The sequence below is a fragment of the Salvelinus namaycush genome, chromosome 42 (assembly GCF_016432855.1).
Source record: "Salvelinus namaycush isolate Seneca chromosome 42, SaNama_1.0, whole genome shotgun sequence".
Taxonomy (NCBI): domain Eukaryota; kingdom Metazoa; phylum Chordata; class Actinopteri; order Salmoniformes; family Salmonidae; genus Salvelinus; species Salvelinus namaycush.
In genome coordinates this window covers 3,495,581-3,521,315 of record NC_052348.1, presented here as the reverse complement: position 1 = coordinate 3,521,315, position 25,735 = coordinate 3,495,581, and the positions used below count along the sequence as shown (strand labels likewise).

At 40.9% G+C, this 25,735-nt stretch overlaps 1 protein-coding gene across 1 annotated transcript in view; it reads left to right on the top strand.

Moving 5' to 3' along the window:
- The window catches only part of LOC120034711 (F-box only protein 41-like), a 78,006-nt gene extending 63,559 nt beyond the window's left edge, over nt 1-14,447 (top strand). Inside the window, exons 8-13 of the mRNA XM_038981318.1 lie at nt 97-249; nt 4,621-4,716; nt 4,806-4,924; nt 12,274-12,432; nt 12,833-12,948; nt 14,385-14,447. Of these exons, the coding sequence (XP_038837246.1) occupies nt 97-249; nt 4,621-4,716; nt 4,806-4,924; nt 12,274-12,432; nt 12,833-12,948; nt 14,385-14,447 (706 nt within the window). The remainder of the gene's footprint in view (nt 1-96; nt 250-4,620; nt 4,717-4,805; nt 4,925-12,273; nt 12,433-12,832; nt 12,949-14,384) is intronic.
- The last annotated feature ends 11,288 nt before the right edge of the window (nt 14,448-25,735 follow it).

Here is a 25,735-nt window from a genome sequence, read left to right as displayed (position 1 = left end):
TTATTAACTTGTTTGTTGTATGTCTGCCTCTCTCTCTCTGTTTTTCTGTCTGTCCGTCCGTCTCTCTCTCTCCTCTTGCTTTTTCTCCCTCTCCAGGGGTTGTCTGGAGGAGGGTCTGGAGTCCTTGCTGAAGGCTACAGGAGGGAACCTGTTGATCCTCAAGGTGTCTCATTGTCCCAACCTGCTAACTGACCGCTCCCTGTGGCTCGCCAGCTGCTACTGCCGAGCCCTGCAGGCCGTCACTTACAGGTACTACCACCAGGGGGCGATCACACATAGTACAGTGTGTATATATAATACAGTACAGTATACACACAATATAGTACAGTTTACAGTGGATTTGGAGAGTATTCAAAGACTCCTTGACTTTTTCCACATTTTGTTATAGCCTTATTTTGAAATTGATTAAATCGCTTTTCCCCCTCATCAATCTACACACAATACCCCATGATGACAAGGCAAAAACAGGTTTAGACATTTTTGCAAATCTATCAACAATAAAAACAGATTTTACATAAGTGTGCACACTCTTTACTCAATACTTTTTTGAAGCACTTTTGGCAGCAATTACAGCCTCTAGTCTTCTTGGGTTTGACGCTACAAGCTTGGCACACCTGTAATTGGGGATTTTCTCCCATTCTTCTCTGCAGATCCTCTCAACCTCTGTCAGGTTGGATGGGGAGCGTCGCTGCACAGCTATTTTCAGGTCTCCCCAGAGATGTTAGATCGGGTTCAAGTCCGAGCTCTGGCTGGGCCACTCAAGGACTTTCAGAGACTTGTCCAGAAGCCACTCCTACGTTGTCTTGGCTGTGTGCTTAGGGTCATTGTCCTGTTGGAAGGTGAATCTTCGCCCCAGTCTGAGGTCCTGAGCAGGTTTTCATCAAGGATCTCTCTGTACTTTGCTCCTTTACCTCGATCCTGACTAGTCTCCTTGTCTAGTCTCTGCCGCTGAAAAACATCGCCACCACCATTCTTCACTGTGGGGATGGTGCCAGGTTTCCTCCAAACGTGACGCTTGGCATTTAGGCCAAAGAGTTAAATCTTGCTTTCATCAGACCAGAGAATTTTGTTTCTCATGGTCTGCGAGTCCTTTCGGTGGCTTTTGGCAAACTCCAAGCGGGCTGTCATGTTCCTTTTTACTGAGAAGTGGCTTCCGTCTGGCCACTCTACCATAAAGGTGGTTGTCCTTCTGGAAGGTTCTCCCATCCACACAGAGGAACTGGAGCTCTGTCAGAGTGACCATCGGGTTCTTGGTCACCTCCCTGACCAAGGCCCTTCTCTCCAAGGTTGCTCAGTTTGGCCGGGCGGCCAGCTCTAGGAAGAGTCTTGGCAGTTCCAAACTTCATCCATTTAAGAATTATGGAGGCCACTGTGTTCTTGGGGACCATCAATGCTGCAGACATTTTTTGGTACCCTTCCCCAGATCTGTGCCTCGACACAATCCTGTCTCGGAGCTCTACGGACACTTCCTTCGACCTCATGGCTTGGTGTTTGATCTGACATGCACAGTCAACTGTGGGACTTTTCCAAATCATGTCCAATCAATTGAATTTACCACAGGTGGACTCCAATTAAGTTGTCGGAACATCTCAAGGATGATCAATGGAAACAGGATGCACCTGAGCTCAATTTCGATTCTCATAGCAAAGGGTCTGAATACTTATGTAAATGTTTCACTTTTTTTTATTCATTTGCTAAAATGTATAAAAAACTGTTTTTGGTTTGTCATTATGGGGTATTGTGTGTAGATTGAGGGAAATGTTTTGTTTCATCCGTTTTAGAATAAGGCTGTAACATAACAAAATGCATACAATATAGTACTCGTCACTCCCTGTGGCTGGCTAGCTGCTAATGCCTTGCCCTGCAGGCCGTCACACAGACAGGTTAGCTGACATCGTACAATTCATATCTATAGGCTACATTTGAGGTTTTATTTTTAGTAGTTATTTAAAAAAAATTACAATACAAAAAATAAACATACAAATGACAACATCATACAAACATCCACAACATTAACCCTGCCCCAGACCCACTAACACACACCCCCATCTCTAGCGCCCGCATCACTTTATGCCACATGACCTCAAATGGCACCATTTTGTTTCTCTCCTAGCCCTTACACATTACATTTTTTTCATTATAAATAATTTGACCTTTCCATTGCGTTAATCATGGAGGATTGGTTCATTTACATTTTTTTTAAAGTATACTTAAAAAAAAAAAAGATTATTGACTTAAAGTATCGTCCAACCCATCGGGTATCTCACGGCACCCTCATATGTCACGTCTTGAAATATGCAGACAGACGGATTAAAAGTACATTTACATTGTAATACTTGTGACAGCCAAATTTCTAACTCCGCCCTCACTTTTGGACTTTATAACATTCCCAGAAGGCATGAATTATTGAGTCATTATTAGTTTTACACTTTAGACATGACTCTTCCGTTGTGCTGTAGAGTTAGAAATGTCTCTTGTATAACGAATTACACAACAGACATTTTATACAGGAAGCATTATTTTATACTGAATTAAATGTACACTTGTGTTAACTGTAGTCTTGTTAATTATGTTCCAACATTCCCTCCATCTTGTGCCAATATCAGTTCTTTTTAAATCTTGGTTCCAATAGTTTATATATTTTTCTAAGAGATTATCAGTTGGATAGGCTCTTTGCAAGGTTTTGTGTAGTTTACCTGTCATATGAATATCCTTTTCTGACCAATAGGATTCCCTCAAGATTGCTCTGATTTCCAAAAGATTTCAAATCCAAATGTTGTAATATAAAACTTTTAAGTTGCATTTATTTGAAAATATTTACATCGGTCAATCGAAAATAGCTTTTTAAAGCTGTCATGGGAATGAATGTATTTCCTATTACCAAGTAATTTATGGTTTCTATGCTTTTTTAGTTTTTTTTCCATGTGGACAAATTTATCTGTGAATTCTGGAAAGCTATCCAAGGATTGTTCCATAAGGTTGTGTTTCTAGGAAGTGATATTGGTTCTTGTAGAATATGTTTAGTTTTATTCCATATTGTTCTAGTGTTCTTAATTGTTAAGTTATTCACGTTCTTACCTTTCTCCTTTGAAAATAGATACGTTAAATGATTCTGGGGATGAGCTGCGCATCTTCAATAGTTACCTATTGTTCCTCTTTAGTGAATTTGACTATATGTCGCAAGTAAAAGCCTTGGGTAGCGATTTGATACCATTCCAAGTCCGGAAGGTTAAAACCACTCTCAGACATAGGAAGATGTAAAACTTTCCTTTTTATTCTATGAATTAGTGTTACCAAAAATAAATACAAAGCCTTTGAAGAGGTTTATTCTATCTGTACGATTTATGGGAAGATTATTCAATTTAATTAGATCTGTTTTCATACTGTTCAGTAATGGAATAAAGTTATCTTTCTATTTGTTGTCACGTATTAAGTATTTCATATTTTTTGTGGTCCACTTAAAGATTGCTGTAAATTATGAGTTAAAAAAAAAAAATATGTTTATTGCATTTATTTAGTTTTTCCAAATTAATTATATATCCTGATATTTTAGAGTATTCAGAAAATATATTTTGAAATAAATATTGGTCAGGTATGTCAGGAGATCAGCTGCAAATAAGTTTACCAATACTGATACCTGTAATGTTTGGGTCCTGTCTAATTCGTTCTGCAAGCGGTTCAATTGCCAGTGCAAAAAGGAGGGGGGGAGGGGGACATCCCTGTCTTGTGCCCCTTTCTAAAGAAATGTCATCACATGAGGTATATTTTGCTTTAGGACATTTATATATTTATTTCATTCGTTTTTTCTGCTGCTAGTGTGTAGCCTAAGCTTTAGGGCCTAACTATGCTCCAATTGGATATTGTCTATCCACTGATGCAAAAAGAACAATGTCGGAGTTGAATTCTATAAGAGAAAAGCTGCAAAACGGAGAGTTGAAAATCAATAGAAGGGAGGACCAGAACAATAGCCTAATGTTCGGGAAAGATTTGGTGAAAAGGATGATGACAGTGTTATGTGATGATTGCGAGGCGCTATACAAATTTGACAGTCAGGGACCATCTATAAAGGTGCTATTTTTATCAGCATCATAAAAGCCGATAATATTTCAACCACATAAAATATGCATTCAAGTGGAACTGAAATCTTATCAGAAATATGTTGGGTAGTATTCATACCTCTTTTATTTTCCTTAAAACCGGTCAAACGGAAATTTTGCACAGAAAATCTTGCATCCCTTAACGTTTTTGCTGCGCAAGAGGAGCAGAGATGAAAGAACTTTAATGACGTCAACGAGATTTAATCATTTATTCTATCGATTTATGACAGTCTGGTGACCAAGGGTTAATTTAGCATTCTAGCGCAACAATTAATGACAGAAGAGAAGCTGCATGTATCTAATTATAGAAAAGTTTACTAACAAATAGCGTACCAAAATGTGGGAAATTCTAAGCAGAAACTTAGGCCTGTCTCTGACTGTACATTGCATTTTCTATATTTGTGGGTTAGGGTCTAAGATGTTCACTTTATCACATACAGTTTGAGACCCCTGCTATATATTATGAATGGGTGTCTGGATGATTATACCATGAAGTATAGTGAATTGGTGTTTTTTGTTCTAGGAGTGCCACAGACCCTGTAGGACAGGAGGTGATCTGGGCTCTCGGAGCAGGCTGTAGAGACATAATCTCTCTCCAGGTGGCACCACTACATCCATGGTGAGAGGCAACTCTCTTAGCTCACATTTATTTTTAGGAATACCGTTAGCACGTCTATTGTGTAACGCACCTCGCTCTTTCTCCTCCAGCCAACAACCGGCTCGCTTCAGCAACCGATGTCTGCAGACCATTGGCCGATGCTGGCCACACCTCAGAGCCCTGGGCGTGGGCGGGGCAGGGTGTGGCCTTCAGGGACTAGCCTCGTTGGGTGAGTAAATTCAATTTGGATAAATATCTCATGAATATTTAATCTCATTGGTCATTTTAATAAATGAACTGATATAGGGACTATTCTTTCAGAACGAAGAAACAATTTGGATTGAAGTGCTTTGTATGGTTCATATCAGAGGTCTTTGTTGATGGATAGAACTTTGTCCTTCAAGGGGTTATTTGTCACATTTAGAAATATTTGTTCTTTTTCTTCGGAACAAAACATTCTGATTTATTTCTGTCCCGTCCACACAGATGGAAAGGGGGATGCGTGCGACTGCAAATACCCTCCCAGTCAGAAGGAAATGTAACCCAGCTATTGAGTTCCTACTCACGATTCACAGCATGCAGGAACAGTGGGAGGAAATTACTTTTGTGCCTAGTTGAGAAACGGTTGTCTTGGTGGCCTGTCTGTTTATCAGTACATGGGCTGAGTGAGGATGAGGGGTGGCAATAGGAAAGGACATTGAGTGCTTCTCAAATGGCACCCTATTCCCTATATAGTGCACTACTCTTGGCGAGAGCCCTACAGTGCCTTCAGGTCCCTCAAGTTGAGCAGTGAATTTCAAACATACACTACATGACCAAAAGTATATGGACACCTGCTCATCAAACACCTCATTCCAAAATCATGGTTATTAATATGTAGTTGGTCCCCCCTTTGCTGTTAATACAGCCTCCACTCTTCTGGGAAGGCTTTCCACTAGATGCGGAGACTTGCTTCCATTCAGGCACGAGCAATGGTGAGGTTGGGCACTGATGTTGGGCGATTAGGCCTGGCTCGCAGTCGGCGTTCCAATTTATCCCAAAGGTGTTCGATGGGGTTGAGGTCAGGGCTCTTTACAGGCCAGTCAAGTTCCTCAACACCGATCTTGATGAACCATTTCTGTATGGACCTCGTTTTGTGCACAGGGGCATTGTCATGCTGAAACAGGAAAGGGCTTTCCCCAAACTGTTGCCACAAAGTTGGTAGCACAGAATCGTCTAGAATGTCATTATATGCTATAGCGTTAAGATTTCCCTTCACTGGAACTAAGGGGCCTAGCCTGAACCATGAAAAACAGCTCCAGACCATTATTCCTCCTCCACCAAACTTTACAGTTTGCACTATGCATTGGGGCAGGTAGCGTTCTCCTGGCATCCGCCATCTGACGCCTGGCAATGCGCATGGTGATCTTAGGCTTGTGTGAAGCTGCTCGGCCATGGAAACCCATTTGATGAAGCTCCTGACGAACATTTCTTGTGCTGACGTTGCTTCCAGAGGCACTTTGGAACTCGGTAGCGAGTGCTGCAACCGAGGACAAAGGATTTGTACGCGCTACGCGCTTCAGCACTCAACAGTCCCATTCTGTGAGCTTGTGTGGCCTACCACTTCGCGGCTGGGCCATTGTTGCTCCTAGATGTTTACATTTCACAATAACAGCACTTAAAGATGGCCGGGGCAGCTCTAGCAGGGCGGGAATTTGACAAACTGACTTGTTGGAAAGGTGGCATCCTATGACTGTGCCACGTTGAAAGTCACTGAGGTCTTCAGTAAGGCCATTCTACTGCCAATGTTTGTCTATGGAGATTGCATGGCTGTGTGCTCGATACACCTGTCAGCAACGGGTGTGGCTGAAATAGCCGAATCCACTAATTTGAAGTGGTGTCCACATACTTTTTGTGTATATATAGTGTAGATTCAACCACAAAACCAGGAAGGTTTCCAATGCCTCGCAAAGAAGGGCACCTAATGGTAGATAGAAAAGGAAAAAGACAATTCATATTTTTACTTTGTCCTGAATACAAAACGTTATCTTTGGGGCAAACACAACACATCACTTAGTACCACTCATAATATTTTCAAGCACGGTGGTGGCTGCATCATGTTATGGGTATGCATGTCATCGTCAAGGGAGTTTTTCAGGATAAAAATAAATGGAATAGAGCTAAGCACAGGCAAAATCATAGAGGAAAACCTGATTTGTCTGCTTTTCAACAGACACTGGTAGACAAATTCACCTTTCAGCAGAACAATAACCTAAAACACAAGGCCAAATATACACTAGAGTTGCTTACCAAGACGGCTTTGAATGTTCCTGATTGGCCTAGTTAGTTTTGACATAGTAAATTGGCTTGAAAATCTATGGCAAGACTTGAAAATGGCTGTCTGACAATGATCAACAACCGAATCCTACAAACGAAGAACCATATATGTAAGATAATCAGTTATTTTTATATTATTAATTGTGTGTACCACATTAGGTGTTTTATGGTTGACAAATAATTCACCATACCCATATCTTCCAACAACAATTTATATTTTTTTGTTATTTCAAAAAATACTTTTTTTTATTGCCGTTTTAATTTTTAGAATGTGGAAGAACAGTTTATCTCCAGTGATGATTTCAGTTTGTGGAAGAACAGTATATGTGACATTTTGCATGACTCTTGTAAGATGTCCTTTTTTAACACCTGATATGTTTTAAGTACAGATGCCCTTCATGTAAATAACTTAAATGCAATATGTAGTTAATTCATTTGTATGGAGGTTAATTTAAAGGTGGTCTATCAACTTTAACACTGATGACTTTTCTTAAAAGTTGAGTCATGAAATCTTAGTCTCATTTAAAATGAAGCCCTCAATGTGAAGATACCATAGAAGAACTACACAAATAGAATACAATTAAATTAATTCAATCAAAACAAGCACAACTTGTACATATCAAATATGGATCAATGTGATGTGCCAATATGCATGTCCATTATGCAGGTCCCTAAGGTCAATATTACAAAACGTTCAGAAAACCATTCTCTTTGCGTTTAACACTATGATCAGCAATTAAGTTTTGAATTGCGTTAAACCCATCCTAAAGGCAAGAAATGTCCTTCTGTACTGAGGTGACAGCAGTAAATAAGTATTAACTGCTTAGAGTTACTGCTAAATGTGGTGACAGAGAGACGTACTGTATATTGTAATGAATAAAAAAAAGGGAATCAAGATCAAATGAATACTCACATACTTTATGTGATGACTTATTTGTTTTTAATTAATTCAGATTAAAAAAGGTTCAAATGATCACACACAAAATAATTCTCAACAGAACACATTGTACATAACATTTTCTACACTAGGAACAACATCTTAAAATTAAATTAATTCAATATATTGTGCTGGTTCAAATCATACACATTGATTCACTTAGAAACCACCTACTATACATTTAATTTCCTACAATAGGGGTGACATGTCTTCTGAAATGTATTCAGATTCAACATACTATACAGGTTCAGAGGATCATAAACTCACAGACAAAACGGTTAATTATGTAGCTTGGTTTAACAACAAATTATTCACTCTGCAGTGATTTATTTAAAAAAGTGTGCAGCAGCTGGCAAGTAGTTGAGCATGGTCATCAGATCTTGGTACTTGTTTTTTTTAATGGGCAGAGGACTCTCATATGCTCTAGGGTAGTGGCTTGCAAAAATAGGGAGGTTGAGGTGTTGCTCCTTGTTTTGGTTTGGAGATCAGCCACGATTTCCATCCCTCAAATAGACTGTGGCTCTGTCTGGCGTACAGATTCCAAGGATCCTCAACTGAAATTAGAACAGAAACATTTTAAGTTCCTGACATCAATAAACAACTTTCACAGTCAAGCATTAGGATATTTTATTGTTAGAACAACATGTTGCATGTTGATGGGATGTTAGTAAACTATTCTCTGTGCAATACCTGTGACTTTTAACCACCTCACTGAGGTGATCTGTAGTCCAGCTGGTCGCTTGAGGACAGAATGTGGGAGGTGCCTGAAGTCTACACATTGCATCCTCATCACCTTGAATGGTTTTGCTGGTTGTGCTTCAAGTATCATCTTTGAAACATCATCAGGTGTATGAAGGACTGACACCTTGTGCCTCTTCTCGGTGGTGGCAAAAGATCGATCACGAGGAAGAAAAGAATGACCAGAGACCATGAACTCCTGCTCAACTTGCGTAAAGTAACCCATAGAGACGAGCATCGACATCAGATTGAGCATCCGCCAGTTGTTATTCTGCCCACAGCATCTATCACTAAAGATGATCAACTTGCGCACCTCTGGTTTGGTGAGTGGCGTGAATTTTGTCTTCACCCACTTCAATATGCAGCTTGCCACCTCAATGGACCCCCGGTGTGCAATCCCCTCATGCCAAACACACATGTATGCAGGATCTTCTTTTCCAAGTTCCTGGATGCAAAGGTTAAAATTTGACAGCTGCCACTGGTAGTAGACATTGGAGTGGGTCAGATTAGGGGTGTACATCACCCCCTGTAGATCCACAGAAATGACATGGCAGTCAGCATTGGCTTTAGCCCACTCAGTGTCACTTTGAAGCTGTGTGTAGGCCTTTTCGGCTTTTCAACTCACTTTCAACTGCAATCTTCCTCTTCTCCTCTTCAGATGTTGCTGCTGACATCTTAGTGAAGAATGCGTCACATTTGCCACAGGTGTCACTCCTGGGTTGGCCGAAATTGAGACTCTGCTGTTTGAAAATGTCCCTATAAACCCAGAATTTTGCAGATGATATTCTTCTATTTGTAGAGTCGGTACATTCGCAACAAATTCAGATCAGGGCTGAGGTATTCTCTGTACATCCCCCTTCATCCGAGAGTAGTGGTTCTTGGGAAAGATAGAATGTGCTCCTTGATGCCCTCTTTCACTGTAGCATGTATCCGATGTGGCCTGTAAGGAGACAACAAGATGTTGTTAAACTTGTATTCTCTCAATGGTCTAGGGACCTGCCTTAGAGTGCAACTGTGTCGCTATAACCGGGGTACAAATCCCGGTCGCGCCATTGCCGTTTGTGGCCGTGGGGCCTGTAGGGCGGCGAGAATTAGGCTAGTGCCGTCCGGTGGGAGGGGGAAGGTAATCAGCAAACAGTCTTCAATGCTCAGGTTGTAGTTGGACAGCTTAGTTACCATCATTTTGTTTAAAAGTAATAAACATTTTTATATTTTTGTTTCAGAATTCGCTATTCATCCATTCGATACTCTATGTTAATGTTTAGAAGATTGTTTAGAGCACTGCTATAGTGAAATAATCCAGGCAGGAATCCATAGCGCATTACTTATTGCTCTGCTTCCCTCTTCCATCTTCTAAAGGAGACCTAGCCTCAGTAGCCTGATCTGGAGACCCTGCAACCTCACCTGCCTCAGCTTGAACTCCTAACTTTTCCTGAACAACCTGACCAAAACAATTACATTTCAATTAGCAGGTTCTTAAAAACTAGTACAGAGAATACAATATGTTTGTAATTGATATTCATATAGACATTAATTCATATTTTCACTTGCCTGAAGACGCCTGTTGGTTAGCTGGAACACAGACATGAAAGTGACCTTGCACACATTCAATCTCTGGCCTGCTTGCTGTACATGGTATTTGAAGGTTTGTTTCCGTCGTTTGTTCTCCTTTGTATCCTCAGGTTTACATCTCCGTTTCACCTCATGCTGCAATAACAATTGACAATGATAAATTCCGAATTTAATATACTGTTGCACATTCAGGGTATTGCTTGATCAGGACCTCCATCTTTCACACACTCCCAACCTATACACAGAATGAGTTTGTAATTGCACCATTGTGTAACACTGCACTTTTAGAGTTAACGTTAATGTACGTATCATTACTGTCAAAGTTAAACTATGCAAGTGTTCAATATAGCTATTTGCTTGCGCTCATCAGTCAACTTTCCACAATCCTTTCTGCACGTCGTGGAACACGCTCTTCCCTGCAGGATACAGTGTAACGTTACCTATAACTAGCTAGCTACTGTAGCCATGTCGAATCATCCGGTGGATGGAGAAAAAGTAGCTAGCTATGTTTCTTCTATAATCTAGCAATAACATTTGTAACGATAATGTATAAGTTAGTAGCCAACGAACTTTAGCTAATATGTTTTCTCTATAGTTACAAATTAGACAACCCAGAACATACATGTTAGTTACTGTACTCTATAGCTAGCTTGATTGTTTGATATACGGTTCTTCCACTTACCTCTTTTGGACAGCTTTTCCCATTTTTTTTCTTGACCCTTACGATTTGTATCGGGTTTTCCCGCATCCCGTAAGATCTTCCTTTGCCTGTCTTTCCATTCTTTTAGTTTTGTTTTACGTTTCTTTCCCACATTTCGGCGATACATAAGCAACAGAAAAGTTGTGCGCTTGTCCGTCCATTCTGAGTGGTGCACATAAACGGTTATTCCACGAGAGCCTATCTTTGAATTTAAAATTATTGTTAATTAGCGCGTGGAAAGCTTGTGAAACCGGTTCACTATAGAAAAAGGGTGTCCAATAATGATTTTTCATGTATATCTCTTCTTTTTTTTTATGTCACATATATGGTTTTTCGTCTGTAGGATTCCCAACTTGACAGAGCTTGAATAAGTTTTTTAAAGAATAATGTGGAAATGTACCATATATCCAGATGTGCAGAGCTCTTAGTCTTACCCAGAAACACTGTAATCACTGCCAAAGGTGATTTGAATGTATTGACTCAGGGGTGTGAATAATTATGTAAATGTAATATTTCCGTATTTCATTTTCAATAAAATTGCAAACATTTCAAACATTTGTTTTCACTTTGTCGTTATGGGGTATTGTTTGATGATGGGTGAGAACATTTGTTTTAATCCATTTTGAATTCAGACTGGTAACACAACACAATGTGGAATAAATCAAGGGGTATGAACACCTTCTGAAGGCACTGTATGTGCCCTGGTCAAAGGTAGTGCACTATTAAGGGAATATGATGCCATTTGGAAGTCAACCATTCTGATCAGTTCTCTCATCCTACCATCTAGAGCGAAACATGATGAAACACTATCCCCAAGCTGTTCAATTGAATCATCTCAAATATATCTATATCTGAGATGATCATACAAATAGTAGAAACACCGTGAACATAATGTTTGGTTTTGTAGGCTGGTTATGTGCGCTTTCACCATGACCATCTCTTTTCAACTTATTTAGGTAGCATTGTTAAGTTTTATTTTTATGTAAGCATTGCTAACACTCCAACCAATGAACAAACGTATATCAATGTGTGCTGGCCAGGTGTATATGACTGCTTTCGACTCTAGATAGGCTCTTCAGATATCTTACCCAGCACTTGAACAATAATGGATTAGCAAATACCAAGCGTCCTGTCCAGGGGGGTGTACTTGTGCATCTAGCTGCCTCACCCTACAGAAACAGAAGATATTCTCCTGCCCTATGGGCTGTTCTTGTGCGGTCAATGCTACTTACATACTACTGACTAAGTTGTTGGTATCAAAGGCATCTCAACCTCCCCCTCCCCCTTCTCTCCTCCTCCTTCTTTCCCCCTGTAGCGAGGAACTGCATGCGTCTGCAGGTGTTGGAGCTGGACCATGTGAGTGAGGTCAACCAGGAAGTGGCAGCTGAGGTTTGCAGGGAGGGTCTGAAGGGCCTGGAGATGCTGGTCCTCACCTCCACCCCGGTCACCCCTAAGGCCCTGCTACACTTCAACAGTGAGTACACGCTACACCCTACTACACTACATAGTACACTACTGGGAGGGTCTGGAGGTTCTAGAGATGCGGATCCTCACTTCAACAGTGAGTACACGCTACACCAGACCCGGTTCAAATATAGATGTGCTTTATTGAGCTTGATTTTCACAAAGGAACCAGTAGAACAATCCCAAAAGTGCAATCCCTGCCCGTTTTTAGTTTTCCATTGCTCAAACAACGGCTCAAAGTGTCGAGTACGCACCATTTTTGAATCCAGGTCTGCACTTTTCTCATCCAGTCAATCATTTCAGAGCTACACAAGTGGCTAGGGCATAGGGGCTAGGGGTCTATTTGGAATTGGGTGGCGAGTCTGCTGCTTCCTTCCGTGTGAGGGCTGCACACCATCTCGCCCCTCCAGGTGTGTGTCGTAACCTGAAGTCCATCGTGGTGCAGATCGGTGTCGAGGACTACTTTGAGGACCCCAACAGCCCTGAGGCTAGGAAGCTCTTTGACGAGATGGTGAACAAGCTGCAGGTAATTATAACAGAGCTTTAACTTCCACATCCCATTGAATCCCAATGCTCTTAAAAATGATTGCATTTGAATAATCTAATAACATTTACAAAGGGGGTGCATCTCAATACACTTATAAAGGGGACGAAACCCAATACTATTAAAACTTTCTCTGGATCAGTGCTTTGAGGACAACTCCTGACTATGCCTGTCCAAATAATTTCCTGTCTTTGGGTTCTCCTGCCCACAGTATACGTATAATTTCTATGACTAACTCTGTAGTATCCTTTAGCAATGGTTAGGTGGGTGAGCGAGAGTGGTCTATTATTACAACTCAACCATACTGAACCGTACATGACTCAAAACCGAGGTCCCCAGTTCAGCTGATCGTCTGAGGAATACTGGAAAGAGGAAGTGTGGCGTTGAGGGCGGTCGCACGCCCACGACGGGCGTCGCTCAGAGGTTAAGAGGAAGAACGCTTCGATATTCGCACTCTGACATTTTTTTTATCTATGGGCCCTGGTCGAAAGTAGTGCACTAAACAGGGAATAGGGTGGGCGTGTGAGCCTTCCCTTCTTCTGTGAGTCAGTGAGGAAGGTGTCCGTTTCTCGCTGGAGGATGCTGTGCTAGATTGCTCATAGCCGTTAAGTAACGAACCCCAGAGAGCTAAAAGTGTGTTTTGTAATTTCGGGCCCTGTTCATTTGTCACGGCCGTAGCCAGACGGGGGAGAAGCAAAGCAAACATTTAATCAAACTCAATGAACCCTCGAGGGGGAGAAACCTATGAGTTATGTGTGTACTGTACAGTCAGTGAAAACCACTATTCCAAGCCTAGGAACCAGCACAGTCATTAATTTCTTACTCGTATACACGTGTGTGCGCAATGGTCTACAAACTTAGTTATATGCTTACTTTTTTGTTTATAAATACAGTTTCTCCCTGAGATACACACGCTAAGCATATTCAAGATTCACACATGCTTAATAGGGCTGTGACGATACCAGTATCGCAATATTTTTCCCATGGCGAAAATGAGAACGCGAAGCAGACCGAACTCTTTAGTCCTTTAAAAACCTGCTGTATGTCAAATATTGTGTGCTACAGCTTGGAAAATAAATAAATGTGACTCTGGATGACAACGTAATGATGTTTGTTTCCAACATTAGGTTTGTTCTCCTAAAGAAGTCGAAGCCGCTTTGTGTTTTGCTTAAATGCACTCAGATACTATTGCTTAAATGCACTCAGATATCAATAGATTGAGGCACGCTCATTCACACACACACTTTTGATGGACACAAACACTGGCCCTCTGGGCTTTAGTGAACAGATGGAGCAAAGAGTGTGTGTGTGTGTGTGTGTGTGTGTGTGTGTGTGTGTGTGTGTGTGTGTGTGTGTGTGTGTGTGTGTGTGTGTGTATATAAGTGAGTGTAGCGGTCTAACCCCTCTTTACCCTCCAGGGCTTGAAGAAGAGACCGGGCTTCTCCAAAATTCTGCACGTGAAGGCGGACATCCTCTGCTAACCCCATCCACCACCCAGGACCCCCAAAGAAGAAGGGTCGGCCATTTTGTTTCCAGCCACACCAACAGAACAGACCTAGTCATTTGTAACCCCTTGACGCGACGCAAAGACGAAACAGCCTGAAGTACCAGTCAGCCAACACACACACGTAACTGAAGAGGACATTCAGCAACATGCTTCTTTATTGTTAAAAATAAAACCAATGTGTTTTCGGCCCTTAGCCTTGACTAAAAGACAGACACAGACACCACAGACAGATAAATGCTCCATAAACCACTACAATGCCTATTGGAGAGATGCAATGCAGTACAGAACAGAGGATAGACAAGACAAGAGGCCTGGATAAGTCAGGTCAACACCTTACCCTGGAGCATACAAACCCAGTGGAGATTCTCATAAAGGGACCAAACCCTCCTTTACCATAGATGTACTAGAGAGCTCATCTATCTTTTCAATGGCTGCTTTTTTGACCAAATGGGCAGCACCATTGAGGGCTATCTCTATTTTTAAAGTAGTACATTTTGTGTGTCTGCTATCCAACTCTATGGTGGGGTAAAGTGTAGTAAAGACATCATCAGTCAGGTAACAAGACCAGGGGCCCCTAAGTCTCCGCGAAAACTAACCGGGACCATGTTTGTGACTTGCTGACCTTCCAAACAGATTTGAAACAAACTCTATTGGACTTTGTAGATGCTGTAATCTCGGCGGGCATTTTGATTTCAACTGAGAAAAGAGCTGTAAGCTGGGGGATGCATGTCATGAAGGAGCAGGCTCTCGGTCTCTATTTACGAAAGCATTTGCAGAGAATGTGTCTGGGATGCTTTTTTTTATCAAGATGCTCAACAGCACATATTCTGTGGAAATGCACATGAGCAGTAAAGCAGATGTAGGGATGGACGGTGTGTGATTTTTGACCCTGTCCTGAGCCAGAGGAGTAAGTTAAAATAGACCCTCAACTCCCAACGTGTGTGTGTGTGTGTGTGTGTGTGTGTGTGTGTGTGTGTGTGTGTGTGTGTGTGTGTGTGTGTGTGTGTGTGTGTGTGTGTGTGTGTGTGTGTGTGTGTGTGTGTGTGACATACCAGCTTCAGACACCAGCTTCAGACTTGGTCAAACATAAAACGAGAAGATATCTTGTCACCTTTTAGACTTTTTATTATTCCAAGGTCTTTATCAGCCGCTCCATGGTGTGGTCGCCATGGGAACAGTGCAGTTCCCATCTTCAGCAAGATCATCAGCGGAGCACAGTCTCTCCCGCACACCCTTGGATTTTCAGCTGTCAATTACTTTTGTCTGTGGAACTCTTACAGTATCTGTAGGCCGGCTGGTCCATAAGGCAGCTACTGTTTACTTTGTTTTTAAACAGGGTTGCAAATGGATTCCTTTTGCCTTTTATTTCAGAATTGATGACGTTCATAGCTGTGTGTGTTCTATCTTCATTTCGTAAAGTGTTTTCTCCGATGTGCCACTAATCTATAGGAGCGTTGTAAGGCAGTTGCTCACCCTATTCAAATAACTAGCCACTAGCTCTGTAAGCTACAGTGAATTACATGAGCTACATCCCAAATGCACCCTATTCCCTATGTACAGTAGTGTAATACTTTTAACCAGGGCTCATAAGGCTCCAGAGCTTGGGGGCCTGATTTGGTGTCACACTTTTGCCCCAGTCCAAGCTAACACGCCTGACTCCAATAACCAACTAATCATGATCTTCAGTTTAGAATGCAGTTAGTTTAAATCGACTGTGGGGAAAAGTGTGACACCAATCATGCCTCCGAGGCCTGGAATTGCCCGGGTCTGGAATGGGGTGACATTTGAGATGCAGTCTTGATCTCAATTGCCTCAAAATCCTCTTCTTGTTTCTTCATCTGCACCGATTGCCTTGTCAAGTGAAAACAAAATGGTGGAAGCTCATCATTAGGCTGTCTTTCGCCTGACCAGTTATTTTCGCTCAGTGCAATGACGGGAGAAGAGGACAGAGTTGTTAGGCAATTGAGTAAGATAGCCTGTGTGTATCCATTCGCAGTAGTGTACCATTTATTTCTTCAGGCACTCATGCAAGTCGTCGAGCTCAGGCAACAATGCACCCCGACCCAAACCATGCATCCACCCCAGGGAGGGGGATCTCAAGTCTAATGTGTACTCCTTCTGACAGAAGACAACAGTTGGAAGCTGATCCTCTGGTAGGCGTTTGACATATCCTTTGTTCGTACGTCATTGTAGATCAAGGAAAGGAAATGAGAGAAAGCTATTTTAGACTATTGAGATCCTTTGCTTCCCCGTTAGTTTTTTTTTTAAATGGAGAGATGTTTAGTCAAGTTGAGCACCGAGTTCTGTTCTAAGTTATGTGCTGCTTTGTTTTAGTAGTGCTAGCCTGACATGAACACACACACACACACACACTGCAGTTGTGGTTTCTCATCTCCATGTTCTCTTCCAATACTGAATATTGGCTGTGAAAAGACTTGCCCCTCCGATTGAAAAGGTGTTTTTAAAGTCGCTGTCACAATAGAGAAAACACAATGCACTTGTTTATTTGGGTATGTGGTCCAAATGACGCACTTTTCTGTGTATAGTGAACTACTGTACTTTAGACCAGGGCCCATAGGGCTCCGGTCAAAAGTGGTGCACTATATAGGGAGTAGGGTGCCATTCGGGATGCAACTTTAGGGGGTTTTCAGTTCCTGACAATCTTGTCTTCTTTAAGACATTAAACACTGTACATAATGTTGTTTATAATATAAAAAGATGACTGCATTTGGTGTTATAAAATTAAGGTCATAAGTATAAGGATCTTCATGATGAAAAAAATGATAATGATTAAGAGTCTACTACAGGTGTCGATTCTGAAACATTTTCTCTCCAAAGTCGAAAGGAAAGATGCAGCTATATTATGTATAAACGGTAGTGTTGAAATTTGCAGTTGTGTACTATAGGTACTTTATATTCAATGTTCATGATCAATGTGCTATAGAGATGGACATTATTTAAGAGAGAGGATAAAGATTATTTGAGCTATTTATTTCTATAAAAAGAGAGGACTATAATGTTGGCATGTTTGTGTTCATGCATCAATCATCACGTTGCCTTTGACATATTCTGCTGTAGTGGCTGTAGTTATAAATTAATGTTTAAAAAGATTTTAAGATTGCTTGCAAAGGTTTATGCTGTATTTTATTTTAAATGCGTCTGTTGCACTAGTGGGAAAAAATAAGAATACTGATATTTAATATTAGTGCTGTTTTTTAATGTTTAAAACACTCTCAGTATTTGACATATTATGATGCACTTTTTTCTAGAGCGCTTTTAGAGGTCCATGGTGGTTCTTTAGGATTAAGAAATCACACTTTTCAGTCAGTCAACATTGTCATGCTGTTTCCATGGTTTCCTCTGTCGTGTGAGCGATTGGTTGGTTGCTCTCCTACATAGTCATGTGATGAAGATTGGTTTAAACTGAATGGTGGCCAATGAGGGGCAAGAAGGTAGATTACTTCATGACCAGTAGCCAATGGCAATGGAGAGTTTAACATGCCACACAATGCAGACCCTATTTTATTGCCTATATCTGTCATACCTCTCTCTCATTGGCTGTTGAAGTTTATGGTTGAACCATGGCCAACCTGGTTCAACTGCATTTCAAGTGCTTTTGAGGTTCATTTTACACCAACATGACCTTATGCTCACAATCATGATCATTACCAGGTAATGGCGATTATACAGTGCCTTGCAAAAGTATTCACCCCCTTAGCGTTTTTCCTATTTTGTTGCATTACAACCTGTAATTGAAATGAATTTTTGGATTTCATGTAATGAACATACACAAAATAGTCCAAATTGGTGAAGTGAAATGAAAAAAATTACTTGTTTCAAAAAACAAAGAAAAATGAAAAGTGGTGCGTGCATATGTATTCACCCCCTTTGCTATGAAGCCCCTAAATAAGATCTGGTGCAACCAATTACCTTTCAGAAGTCACATAATTAATTAAAGTCCACCTGTGTGCAATCTAAGTGTCACATGATCTCAGACCTGTTCTGAAAGGCCCCAGAGTCTGTAACACCACCAAGAAGACCAAGGAGCTCTCCAAACAGGTCAGGGACAAAGTTGTGGAGAAGTACAGATCAGGGTTGGGTTATAAAAAAATATCAAACTTTGAACATCCCACGGAGCACAATTTAAATACATGATAAAAAAAATTGAAAGAATATGGCACCACAACAAACCTGCCAAGAGAGGGCTGCCCTCACAGACCAGGCAAGGAGGGCATTACTCAGAGAGGCAACAAAGATACCAAAGATAACCCTGAAGGAGCTGCAAAGCTCCACAGCGGAGATTGGAGTATCTGTCCATAGTATCTGATCACTTTAAGCCGTACACTCCACAGAACTGGGCTTTACGGGAGAGTTGCCAAAAAAAAGTCATTGCTTAAAGAAACAAATAAGCATTGCTTAAAGAAAAAAGTAAGCGAACACGTTTAGTGTTTGCTAAAAGGCATGTGGGAGACTCCCCAAACATATGGAAGAAGGTACTCTGGTCAGATGAGACTAAAATGTAGCTTTTTGGCCATCAAGGAAAACACTGTCTGGCACAAACCCAACACCTCTCATCACCCCGATAACACCATCCCCATAGTGAAGCATGGTGATGGCAGCATCATGCTGTGGTGATGTTTTTCATCGGCAGGGACTGGGAAACTGGTCAGAATTGAAGGAATGATGGATATCGCTAAATACGGGGAAATTCTTGAGGGAAACCTGTTTCAGTCTTCCAGAGATTTGAGACTGGGACGGAGGTTCACCTTCCATCAGGACAATGACCCTAAGCATACTGCTAAAGCAACACTCAAGTGGTTTAAGGGGAAACATTTAAATGTCTTGGAATGGCCTAGTCAAAGCCCAGACATCAATCCAATTGAGAATCTGTGATTTGACTTAAAGATTGTTGTACACCTGCGGAACCCATCCAACTTGAAGGAGCAGGAGCAGTTTTCAAAAATCCCAGTGGCTAGATGTGCCAAGCTTATAGAGACATACCCCAAGAGACTTGCAGCTATAATTGCTGCAAAAGGTGGCTTTACAAAGTATTGACTTTGGGGGGTGAATAGTTATGCACGCTCAAGTTTTCTATTTTTTTGTCTTATTTCTTGTTTGTTTCACAATAAAAAAAATGTTGCATCTTCAAAGTGGTAGGCATGTTGTGTAAATCAAATGATACAACCCCCCCAAAAAATCTATTTTAATTCCAGGCTGTAAGGCAACAAAATAGGAAAAAATGCCAAGGGGGATGAATACTTTCACAAGGCACTGTAACTAAGTTTGTGTACTCTGTGTTTGTGTTGGTTTGCTTTAAAGCTTCTTAACCAGATTTATTGTGTGACAGAAGTCCTGCTGAAATTGTTTTAGAACATGTCCTTAAAACAGAATCGAATAAGAGAATGAGATTAAGAGTTGAAGAGGAGTCATTCTGACAAAAACATACTGTATGTCAGGGTTCCCCAACTGGCAGCCCCGGGCAGTGATTTTATTTGCATTTTATTTTATTTATTTTTGACTATTTTATAAATTTTTTGACAATTATTTTTATGTGGTTGGACATAATACTGTAAAAACAACAGCAAATCAGCTCCAATTGATTTTCATTTTGGAAATCTGTTCCTAAGTATTCCCACGCATAATAGAGAGAGATATGTGATGGTATACAAATGTAAGTAAGGTTTGAAATTATTGTTTTAGTCAAACATACAGTACCAGTCAAAAGTTTGGACACATACTCATTCAAGGGTTTTTCTTTATTTTCACTATTTTCTACATTGTAGAATAATAGTGAAGACATCAAAACTATGAAATAACACATATGGAATCATGTGTTAAACAAATCAAAATATATCTTAGTTTCTTCAAAGTAGCCACCCTTTGCCTTGATGACAGCTTTGCACACGCTTGGCATTCTCTCAACCAGCTTCACCTGGAATGCTTTTCCAACAGTCTTGAAGGAGTTCCCACATATGCTGAGCACTTGTTGGCTGCTTTTCCTTCACTCTGCAGTCCAACTCTTCTCAAACCATCTCAATTGGGTTAAGGTCGGGTGATTGTGGGTGCCAGGTCATCTGATGCAGCACTCTCCTTTATGGTCAAATAGTCCTTACACAGTTGTCCTGTTGAAAAACTGAAAAATGATAGTCCCACTAGATGGGATGGCGTATCGCTGCAGAATGCTGTGTTAGCCATGCTGGTTTAGTGTGCCTTGAATTCTAAATACATCACAGATAGTGTCACCAGCGAAGCACCCCCACACCATAACACCTCCTCCATGCTTCACGGTGGGAATCACACATGCGGAGATCATCCGTTAACCTACTCCGCGTCTCACAAAGACACGGCGGTTGAAACCAAAAATCTCAAATTTGGACTCATTAGACCAAAGGATAGATTTCCACCGGTCTAATGTCTATTTCTTGTGTTTCTGGGCCCATGCAAGTCTCTTCTTATTATTTGTGTTCTTTTTAGTAGTGGTTACTTTGCAGCAATTTAACACGAAGGCGTGATTCACGCAGTCTCCTCTGAACAGTTGATTTATCTGGGCTGCAATTTCTGAGGCTGGTAACTCTAATGAACTCTGGGTCTTCCTTTCCTTTTGGCGGTCCTCATGAGAGCCAGTTTCATCATATCGCTTGATGTTTTTTGCATCTGCACTTGAAGACACTTTCAACATTGTTGAAATATTCCAGATTGACTGACCTTCATGTCTTAATACAGGATCAGTGTTCTTGCCATAATATGGTATTTTACCAAATAGGGCTATCTTCTGTATACCAACCCTACCTTGTCACAACACAACTGATTGGCTCGAACGCATTAAGAAGGAAAGAAATTCCACAAATTAACTTTTAACAAGGCACACCTGTTAATTGAAATCTATTCCATGTGACTACCTCAAGAAGCTGGTTGAGAGAATGCCAAGAGTGTACAACGCTGTCATCAAGGCAACGGGTGGCTACTTTGAAGAATCTCAAATATATTTTGATTTGTTTAAAACTTTTTGGGTTACTACATGATTCCATAGTTTATGTCTTCACTATTATTCTACAATGTAGAAAATAGTAAAAACAAAGAAAAACTCTTAAATGAGTAGGTGTGTCCAAACTTTTGACTGGTACTGTATCTGCTGGGCTTCTTGCGGTAATTCTTAGTATACAAATTAATTGTAATTATGTTCTGTCCCCCTGACCATCCGCTCAAGAAAAGAATCATCCCACGGCTGTTTTTAGTTGATGATCCCTGCGGCATGTTCTACTAGGACCTTAACCATAGCTAAGATTCAGTGTGTCTGTTGTTAAAGGGATAATCCCCCAAAATACACAATTTTCCTTACCCTATAAGCAGTCTATTGACAAGGTAAGCCCATGCGTTGGTTTTGTTTATCTGGCCACTGCCATAGACTGCTTATAAGGTCAGGAAACCAATATAACAGTTTATAATTTGGTGAACTATCCATTTCATGTTTTTATGACTTGTTTTGGTAACTTAGTCTTTCTGAATATCAAATCATTTCATGATTCCCATGATCAAGATTCCTTGTCGCTATTTTATTTGATTCATTTAATTGTAATAAGTTGGTACCTGATGCTTTCATTATTCGTTATTCTCTAGAACTCTGGCTATTGTTTTCTGTTGATTCGATTAAAAAAAATATATATCTTAATTTCTTTCTCTTTCAAAGCCCAATTCTGATTCATGGAATAAGGTTGTTTGGGGCGATTTCATATTTTTGCCTGTAAAACAAACTATTCTACTGTGTCAGGCATTTGAAACCTTGATTTTTCCTAAGACCAGCTTTGTGCCAAGATTTTATGCTCTATCTACAGTATGTCTCTTTCGTCCCAAATGGCACCCTGTCCCCTATATAGTGCACTGCTTTTGACCAGAATCCTATGGGCCCTGATCAAAAGTAGTGCGCTATTCAGGGAATAGGGTGCCATTTTAGAAACACCTGTATCAATTCTTATGTAATTAATTAGCCTGGATCCAGATCTGTTGGTACATCTTGCCAATCCCTATGGTCATTGACATGGCAAGATGGCACAAACAGATCCAGGACCCAGGCTAGCTTCTTTTTACCTCTTCTGCACATATTCACTGTATGGATGATTGCATTCTCTGCTCATTTGTCTGAGTTGTTTTCGAACTCATTACCTCAACACTTATCTGGGCAACTAAGTGTGCACATTCTTTAATGATTATTTTGGACAGTCATTGATATTATGCTCATTTTAATGTACTGTATCGAATATAGGCATGTCATGTTGGTATGACCAAGTTTATTCAAAACCCAAACAGTCACTCCCACAACAATGTTATGCCGTCCATCATCCTAAGACCATTGCAATAACTGAAAAGGTGTTATTTTCCCGTTCATAGTCAAAATCATCAAGTTCTTTTCATCAATAAAATGGCTTAAATACATTGACCTGTTTGAAAATCAAATTATTATTTTATTTTTTGTACAATCAATTAATGACGTTTATTTATAGAGCCCTTTTTACAACAGCAGTTGTCACAAAGTGCTTATACAAAAACCAAGCCTAAAAGAAGTGGGCTCTCTTTAAAAACTATTATGTACTCCTGACAGAATGTTTCCCCTAGGTACAGATCTAGAATCAGCTATCCCTTCCTCCAATCCTATCCTTAACCGCAAGTGAAAGAAAATACTAAACTGACCTAAGATCAGTGCCCAATAAACGGACTTGAAGCATCCCAGTTGTCCACAAGAGGACAGTGTTGTTCCATTTACAAGCACAGTTGCATAATGTTGGGCCTAGGGCTATGCCTATGGTAGTTCACCTTATTCCTTCCTTTCTCTATTGGCTAACACAACTCAAACCGGTAAAACAGGCCCATCTAGTCAAGAGTATCATCACCCTTCACAGATGTATGCAACAGAGTTATTTGACATTTTTCCTAATAAACACCTGTGAAACTTCACATACTGAACATTGTGGACAGGTCACAGGTCACTGTACCTACTCTAGGAAAGTATAGGGGCACTATTAAATCTGTATCGACAAAGCATTACAGTACTACTGCTGTTGATTTTGAGATTCTACAACATGCATATCATGACGATAAATGTGGACTGCACACATATTGTCTGCCACATGTCTAACCTTGAATTCCATCTGGCCTATGTGCCACACCTGTCCAATCCTTCCATCATAGTCTAGGACAGTGGCTCCCAAACTGTGGGTCGGGCCTGACTTTTGGGTTGCGGCAGGGGTCCGGATGTTGTATTATTATACAGTCAATTCCTCAAGACCCCATACTCTAATCTACATTCAGTTACATGCTTGGAAGAAGAGGGTATTATTAATAAATGATTAACTTATTCTTTGGTCTGAGCATGTTTTGTCACCACTCAACCATTATGTTGGGTCGCGACTCAACAGACGCCTCAATTGGTGGGTCACAAAGCAAAAGAGTTTGGGAATCCCCCTGGTCTACGCTAGGGGTTGTTTCTGGACAGGACCAAAGGCTATACACTAAAGGACAACCCAGCCAGACCACACCACTCTTCATTTGACCTTTGACCGGGTCATAAGAATCAATCCTCTTTTCTGACTGCAGGAGAAAGTAGGTGGAAGTCAAGAGGCTGATTTAGTCTTATCGTCTCACCTCTCGAGACAATCCAGAGGAGACGCAACACAGTATGGACTGGGAGAGGCCAGTTGGTCAGTAGGGGAAAGGGAAACATCAACAACACGGGTTGCATGCTTATTGGCACCCTTGTCCCTGTTTAGTGTATAACTTTTAACCGGGGCCCTCAAATGCTGAAAACTGGCTTTGACTGGTCGAGGTAGTTAGGCGTTTGGCCCCTGGTCTGCTTTTGATATATTCGTCACCTTTCAGACCGACACACTAAACTAGAAACCCCCCCTTACACACACACACACACACACACACACACACACACACACACACACACACACACACACACACACACACACACACACACACACACACACACACACACACACACACACACACACACACACACACACACACACACTTTGCTCCATCTGTTCACTAAAGCCCAGAGGGCCAGTGTTTGTGTCCCAAATGTCACCTATTCCCTACATATTGCAATTTTTGACCAGAGCCCTGGTCAAAAGTAGTACACTATATTGGCAATAGAGTGACATTTGGGACACAAACACTGGAACAGGATTTTCTATTGATTGTCATCACTGCTGACCAGTGTGTGGAATATACCAAGCCCAGATGCGAGTACTACTTTAATTTCCCACTGCTGTAAAAGTGGACTGAGCAACAGAAACCTGTGTCTCTATTCATACACTTTGACAATGGAGCCTTTCTTCCTCTCACGACCCAGATAAAACACATTGGTTTCATTGCCAAATGTTGACATAGATGAGTTGTCATTACACAATATGGAGATCTTATGATTTAATGTAGACTGAGCCCAATGTGAGCACCCACCGCCCTCCTGTGTACAATGTCATGTAAACGTGTTGAATTCCTACCAGGCAATTAGCCAATCAAAACATGACATTTATAATATGTGATTTTTTTCCGTCCTCCTTTGCTTCAGACAGTTAACTGTAATATTTTATTTCTCTGTATTTTTGTGTTTGCCTCATGTAAAGTTGCTGAACAAGATCTTTTATTTTATTTCAGTTATTTAAGATGTCTTCAACTTTTCAATGTCATTTTGCTCACTGGGATGCGTGTGTATGTGGATATTTGGAGTGTGAATTCGAAGTGAGACGCTTTCACTTGCCTGTGATTACAGAAACTCAACAGGCATCGACAAGTTGGTCTGAAAACAGAACGCAGGAGTGAAGTGGGAATTGACTTTATTTTAGCAAACTGAAGGCGCTTTCCAACCAGGCACTACTTTTCTTTTCTTCTTGTGGCCGATTCACATCTGTCTTACATTGAAAAGTATTTTAGTGTGGTACAGCTCTTAGGCTATTTCTACTTATTTTGCCAAATTATTGGTCTTTTGATCAATCAGATCAGATCTTTTGCTAATATTTGGAGAAAAGACTCAGAATGGGCTGCCTGTGTAAACGCAGCCTTAGAGCGCAGATGGAGGCCACTTCGTGGTAGCCTGGTTACACCATACTGAAAGATGGGATGCACAATGGTGAGTGCAGTGTTCAGTCTGGTTTATCCAGGCTAACTTTCTGGGCCCCATATCCTTAAAACAGACAGTAAACCTCTGTGGATTCTTTATAAATGGTCAATCAAGCACCAAACTCATGTTTAGATCAACAG